Source organism: Oreochromis niloticus, linkage group LG1, assembly GCF_001858045.2.
Source record: "Oreochromis niloticus isolate F11D_XX linkage group LG1, O_niloticus_UMD_NMBU, whole genome shotgun sequence".
Lineage (NCBI taxonomy): Eukaryota > Metazoa > Chordata > Actinopteri > Cichliformes > Cichlidae > Oreochromis > Oreochromis niloticus.
The window spans coordinates 40509184-40515953 of NC_031965.2; the positions used below are offsets into that span (position 1 = coordinate 40509184).

General features: G+C 44.9%; 1 protein-coding gene across 2 annotated transcripts; it reads left to right on the plus strand.

Moving 5' to 3' along the window:
• The first annotated feature begins 1274 nt into the window (after nt 1-1274).
• On the plus strand, nt 1275-5605 carry LOC109200344 (proteoglycan 4-like). 2 transcript variants are annotated; one of them, XM_025908665.1, is made up of 2 exons: nt 1275-1867; nt 1958-5605. In XM_025908665.1, the coding sequence occupies exon 2, from the start codon at nt 3061-3063 to the stop codon at nt 5221-5223; it is 2163 nt and encodes a 720-aa protein (XP_025764450.1). In that variant the 5' UTR covers nt 1275-1867; nt 1958-3060; the 3' UTR covers nt 5224-5605. Both variants share the same exon structure in this region, with proteins under 2 accessions (XP_025764450.1, XP_019211421.1).
• The last annotated feature ends 1165 nt before the right edge of the window (nt 5606-6770 follow it).

Here is a 6770-nt window from a genome sequence, read left to right on the forward strand (position 1 = left end):
AAACCCCAACCACCCAAAAAGTAAAAAACCCTCACAGGCCCAACCCTTCCTCTTCAGGATTGGTAGGAACCTCATAACCCTTACTGGAGGTACCACCCTAAGCTCACCTAAAACCTGAATCGGGCCTAAATTGGAATTTCGTCTAAATTCAAATTGAAATTATTTCTGATATTAACTCATATTTGACCTTTGACCCCTAGTCTTACTTAAAAACCCTTTACTAAAAACACACACTAAAATTCCAACAATCTACAGGTCTCAACAATCTTCGGATAATTCCAAAACACTTTGTATCAAAACAAAAAAATTTTTAAAAAAAATAAAAATACAAAATAAATATGCATTGCATTCCACAAAGGATTTTTAAAAAAAACCAATTTCATAAATTCATATATTAATAAATCCATAAAAAGGCAAATACTTTGGATATAAAAGCATAATTCATTGAAACTACAATTGATGTGACATTAAAAAATACACGTATGGAGAAAAATTGGGGTCTTGACAGCAAAAAAGGAGAAATCACGAACACACGGAAAAACAACTCTTAAAACTCAAGGGGCGTGTTTTGAACACAGGGGCAGGTTATAAATTCAGGGGAGGGTTGTATCAGCTTCATTCTGTCTCAGACCTTCGGACAGTACACATCTCTATTGAGAGTCCTTCTACAGCCACAAACTTACGTTTTTTTTGTCTTTTGGTGTGCTTCTCGCCTGAGGAAGGCCAGATCTCGGCCGAAACGTCGCGGCATAAGCACACAATTCATTGAGTCTTTTATTTGAGGAGTTTTATTTTGTTTCTGATTTTATTTTTCAATTTTTCCTTTTTTTTTTTTTCCAATATATAAATAAATAAATAAATAACTCTTTTCTTTTACATTCACACTTAAACAAAATACACTTATTAATAACATACCTGTTAACACATTCATTTTATTTACCTATAATAACAAAGCCCACGGGGACATCAATTCTACACAAATAAATAGGAACACAGGACAACTATTTACGAAGGGGCGGGACTCATCGGGAGGAGATGAGTGCCTCGCAGTGGACCACGGTCCGCAGAGGGAAGACCACTTCCCAGAACTTTTTTCGGGGTCGGACGGGGCGACCCGTTGGGGGGATGGACAGTGCCTTTCCTGTTTCCGGCTGGAGACAGGCTCAGTCCACACTTCCTAACCCCCTAACCCTAACCCTAACCCCTAACCCTAACCCTAACCCCCCCTAACCCTAACCCTAACCCCTAACCCTAACCCTTTTTCCACGCACCACAGCGGAACCGGAGGGGAGAACAGCCGGCGACAGACCGCTATGCAGCCCGGCAAGGAAGTCGGACCGGACGGGACCGACGATTCGACCGGAGAACGGCTCGGGACAATCGGTATGTGAGACGCACTCGCGCTGAGCGAGCTGGACCTCCTGTTAACAAAATAATTTCAGATGATCCGGACTTTTCTAAAAAGGTCCGCATTATTCACAGACTTATTAAGACAGTACACCATTTGAAAAATGTGACTAGTGACACTTATCCTCCTTCTTTAAACAAAATAGCACACAATTTAAAGACTGTTATTAAACCTGCCGTCCCTACCAAACACACACAAAATAAGATTGAGGAGAACGCTAAAAACTGGGCCCGTACAACCATGGTGATCCTCCGGCAACATTATACTCAGAGCGTAGAGGAGGAATTAAAAGCTCTCTCTGAGTGTTCTAAACAGGACTGGGAGGGCCCGTTCGAGATAGCAACATCCTGGGCCAAGAGGAACCTGGGCCGCCGCCTCCAACCTGACTCTCTGGAACAGGCCAGAGCTGAGATCGTGGCCAAACTGGGGGACCTGGGGACTGCCACTTCAACAGAGGAGGTAAACACCACCAGGGCACCTACACGACAGCCACAAGGGGGTGTGAGAGGGACACAGCAGGACACCATTGAACTCTTTAATGAGATACAGGGCCCACCTGCACCCCGCACAACATCCAAAACAACGACGGCAACGATGACGGACCACGTCGCTGGAGACTGGTCACCTTCTTCTGAGATGGAGCAGGAACAAGAGAGGGAACTGACACCTTCCTCCCCTCCAGAATCTTCACAACCAGCAGAGCCCAATCTGGCCACACCGAAGGAGCAGAGGGTGTTGAGATTCGCCGCCTCGATCCCAGAGACGCCATCCCAGGAACGGCCATGTTCTCCCTCCATCCAACCACCACAATCTGGTGAAATTATGGACACTGAGGGACTGGACCTCACACAGGGGGAAGTCACCCCCAAAAAGACAAAGCGGGTTAGCACTTTAACAGTGGCTAAACCGCAACCAGTGTCTCACCCGGGACCATCTCGCAGCGGCTTAGACAGACTGACTTCCTGTGTGCAAACCCGGCTTCAGCTTCAAGCAGCAGAGGAATCATCATCTTCTTCATCATCTCCTCCTCCTTCACCAGCCTCGCCGGGACAGCAGGTGCGGACGCCGACCAGACATCCCAACACACACAGGAAATTGAGAGACTGGCACCTGCATGTGAAAGAGCCCTGGCTCGTCGTCGGCGATTCTAATGTTAGCAGACTGCCCCCCTTTGCAGCTGACAGTTTGCAGATCGATGGCTTCCCGGGAGCCAAATGGTGGCATGCAGAGTACCTCCTGGAGAAAGCCACTATTGCCACACCGGTGACAAAACTAATCCTGTCTTTTGGCATTAATAACAGGTCCCAGAGAGACAAGAATATGCCGGTGTTGGAACTGAAAAGGGCCCTGAAAGTAGCCCGGCAGAAGTTCCCTGAGGCTAACATTTATGTGCCTGAGATTAACTTTTCTTCTGCTCTTTCTCAGGTGGAAAAGGACACTTTGATGTACTTGAACACTTTCATTACAGGACTAAAAGATCACATTCCAGCCCTCACCTCAGACATTTTCACTACAGAAGAGGATGACATTCACTGGTCATATGGAACTTCAGAGGCAATGTTACAACACTGGGAGATGTATGTAAATGGGGAGTCCCCATAAGCCTGACACATCGGGAGGGGTCAAGTGATTTACATGTTGTTGATGGTGTTATGAACTTGTCCAAAAAATTCCATCCTTCCACTGCTCAGCGGAGCCTGCTGAATAGAGGCCTGACTTTTATCCCCACAAAAGGCTACAACAAAAATTTACAATTACAATGCAAATATGACATTCAGCAGTACCATAGGAGGATCAAATTGGCTGCCTTTTATGGAGATAAAAATGAGACTCAATCTCAGCCCTTCACTCCAAAGTCATACTGGTCTCCGCCCAATGCTCAGCTGCCACCCCAAATTCTTGCTTTGATCAAAGCTGATAATGAATATTTTCAAAACCATTTTCATGTAGAGCGAATTAAGTCCAATTTGACAATAGAAGAGACAAAGGCTCTAACAGAATTGAAAGAAAACAAACAAATTATTATAAAACCGGCAGACAAAGGGAGCGCAGTTGTAATTTTGGACAGGGACCAGTATTTGGAGGAAGGCTACAGGCAATTAAATGACAAAACATATTATTTGAAATTGAAAAAACCCATATACCACGACACAATACCAATGGTGGAAAAAATCATTAATAGTTTACACCAAAAGAAATTTATAAATCTAAAACAAAAGAACTATTTGCTGGGCTCCGCTGAACCAAGGGGAAGGCTCTTTTACATGCTGCCTAAGATCCACAAGGATCCGGCGAAATGGAGTGTCCCCTTTCAGGTGCCCCCAGGGCGACCAATCGTCTCAGACTGTGATAGTGAGACTTACTATACAGCTGAGTATCTGGATTATTTCCTGACTCCTTTATCCACAAAACATGCGAGCTATATTAAGGATACATATGATTTTGTGGATAAAGTGAAGCAAATAGAAGTCCCCATCGATTCCTTTCTGTTTTCCATAGATGTTGACAGCCTTTACACAAACATTGACATTGGTGAAGGCATTGACTCCATTAAGAGAGTCTTTCAAAAGTACCCGGATAAGAGAAGGCCAGAAAAAGAATTACTAAAACTTTTAGAAATAAATCTCACAAGGAACGATTTTGAATTCAATGGTGACTTCTATTTACAAGTCAAGGGTACGGCCATGGGGAAGAAGTTTGCCCCAGCATATGCAAACATCTTCATGGCAGAGTGGGAGACTGCTGCACTGGATAAATGTATCAAAAAGCCACTGCACTATTACCGCTTTCTGGACGACATATGGGGGGTCTGGCAACATTCTGAGCAGGATTTTGAGATGTTTCTGAAAACTTTAAATGACCACAATGCTTCTATTAAGGTTAAATCAACCATCAGTAAGGCCTCTATTGATTTTCTTGACACGACCACCTTCAAAGGCCCAAATTTCATGAATGACCGTAAATTGGACATAAAGGTCTTTTTCAAACCTACAGACACTCATGCCCTCCTATTTAAAACAAGTTTTCATCCTAAACACACATTTGCGGGAATAGTCAAATCCCAACTGTTAAGATTCCACAGAATTTGTACACAAAAGTCTGATTTTGGAGCTGCTGTTAAGATCCTGTTCTCTGCTCTCTCCACTAGGGGGTACTGTTGGTCTTTCCTAAGGAGCTGCTTTAATTCCTTTCTCCATACAAAACCAATTGACGTTTCCCCTCTGCTTCCAGTGGTCATCACGTATGCTCCTTTCACCTGCAAATTGGTCAGGGCCATCAAAAACAATTTCCAGAGCCTAGCTCAGAATGTACAGACACTTCACAATCACAAGGTAATTGCTGCTTTCAGGAGGCATAAGAACCTAGGTGATCTCCTCATTAGAGCCCAAATTTCGCCTCTCTCTGTGCCTAGACGCAGAGATCAGGGGCAATTTTTCCAGCATCGTAGGTTGGTGCGCAGCCACTCTAATGGCTTTGTTTTTCTGTCTCTGTGCAAAGGGACCCCGAGGTCCAAAAATTGTATATATTTGATTACATGTAAGAGATGTGGAATCCAGTATGTGGGAGAAACAGGTAACACACTGCTGACTAGATTCACTCAACACAGGTACAATATTACACAGAAAAAGAACACTCACACCTACCTGGTGAAACATTTTTTAATACATGGTTGGAGTTCTGTCACAGCGACAGTTATCCAAGTGAACTCGAGGTGGACAACGCAGCAGAGGAGGAGAACTGAGAGAGTTTGGATAGCTAAACTGGATACAGTTTATCCAAACGGACTCAACGAAAAGGGATTCAGGAGATATTGATCCCACAGAATGTATATAGTTATTATTCTAATGTTTTCAATTGTCATTGCTGCCATTGTTACTGTGTGTCTCACTCCCTTTCCACAATTTCCTGGGGAGCATCCCACCCCTCAAACTGACCCTAAACTTAACCTCGGTGACCCCTAGACAAAACTCAACTCCGGCCCTAAACCTAACCACTCGGACACCTAGTTGGAGATGAGGACGGGGCATACCCCCACCCCTGGGATGGGCCCTAACCTTAACCCCTCCCCCCTCTCCTCTTCACCCCTCCTCCCCTTACCCCTCGCTTCTCCAACCCCATCCATGGGACCCCGCCTGGAGCTTCGCTGGGGGTCTCGGGAGACCTGAGGCGGGAGCAGGTATGGTCTGTGCATTGGAGCCCGGCCCCCCTTGGGGACCGTGCTCCCAAACTTGATTTCCCCTAACCCCCTAACCCTAACCCCTAACCCCTAACCCTAACCCCCTAACCCTAACCCCCCCTAACCCTAACCCCTAACCCTAACCCTAACCCCTAACCCTAACCCTACCCTAACCCTAACCCGATACGAAAGTGCACTATTAATATTAAAAAACCAAATGTTGGTTAATTTTTTGAACTGGGACGGGGACATCATCACCGGTCCTTTGAGCAATCATGCCCCCTTGGGGACGCATTGATGGGGACCTGACCGCCCGGGAGGGGGCAGGTATGGACAGTGCATTGGAGCCCGTTCCCCTTTGGGGACCGGACTCCCAACTTGAATTTCCCCTAACCCCCCCCCTAACCCTAAGCTAAATCTAGCATCTATGCCCTACCCAAATCATAACCCTAACCCTAACCAATTTGTTTATCTAAAATTAATGGAATCCTAATTGGAATATAGCCCTATTTTACCTACCCCCTGATCTAATCTGGCCCTAACAATTTTACAATTTTGGAAAGTCCCACTCCCACTTCATTTTGGGAAATTAAATCTTACACCTTAACCCAGTACTAGCTCTGAAGCCCAAGTAATCCTAACCCTAAGCTGAAACCTAAAGCCTAACCCACAGTCACATCGCCTTTCTAAATTATTTACTCCCCAAGTAGGGTTGAGTCCTCCCCAAGCAGGGTTGAGAGTTTCGTAGAAAGCCAAGTCGGCATTCATGGTAGCCTAAACAATTGGAAGAGAAAGGGACAGATGTAGGCCAAAAGGAAGGGTAAAGGGCAGAGGTCAAGAGAAGGGAAGAAAAGGATGATGAAAAGGGAAAAGTAAAAGGGAAAAGAGGAAAAGACTGAAAATGAAGAGAGGAAGAACAAAGGGAAAAATTAGAGCCAAAAAGTCTGGCGGAATTGGAAAAAAGCGAAAAGCTGAAAAGAAATTTAAAAGAAAGCCGAAAAAAATGCCAAAGGAGGCGGGATCAGAGGAGAGAGTATAAATAGGAGGCTCAAACACAGAGCTCTTCAGTATGCCCTCGCCTGAAGAAGAAGCAACACCTTCGAAACGTCGCGACATGGGCATACTCATTTAATTTTTTCCACTTTATGTTAGTTTGTTATTTTAGTTTGTTATTTTGGGGGATTT

What these genes read in the sequence shown, in the direction of transcription:
- LOC109200344 (XM_025908665.1), top strand. Translation starts at nt 3,061, where the DNA reads ATGAACTTGTCCAAAAAATTCCATCCTTCCACTGCTCAGCGGAGCCTG.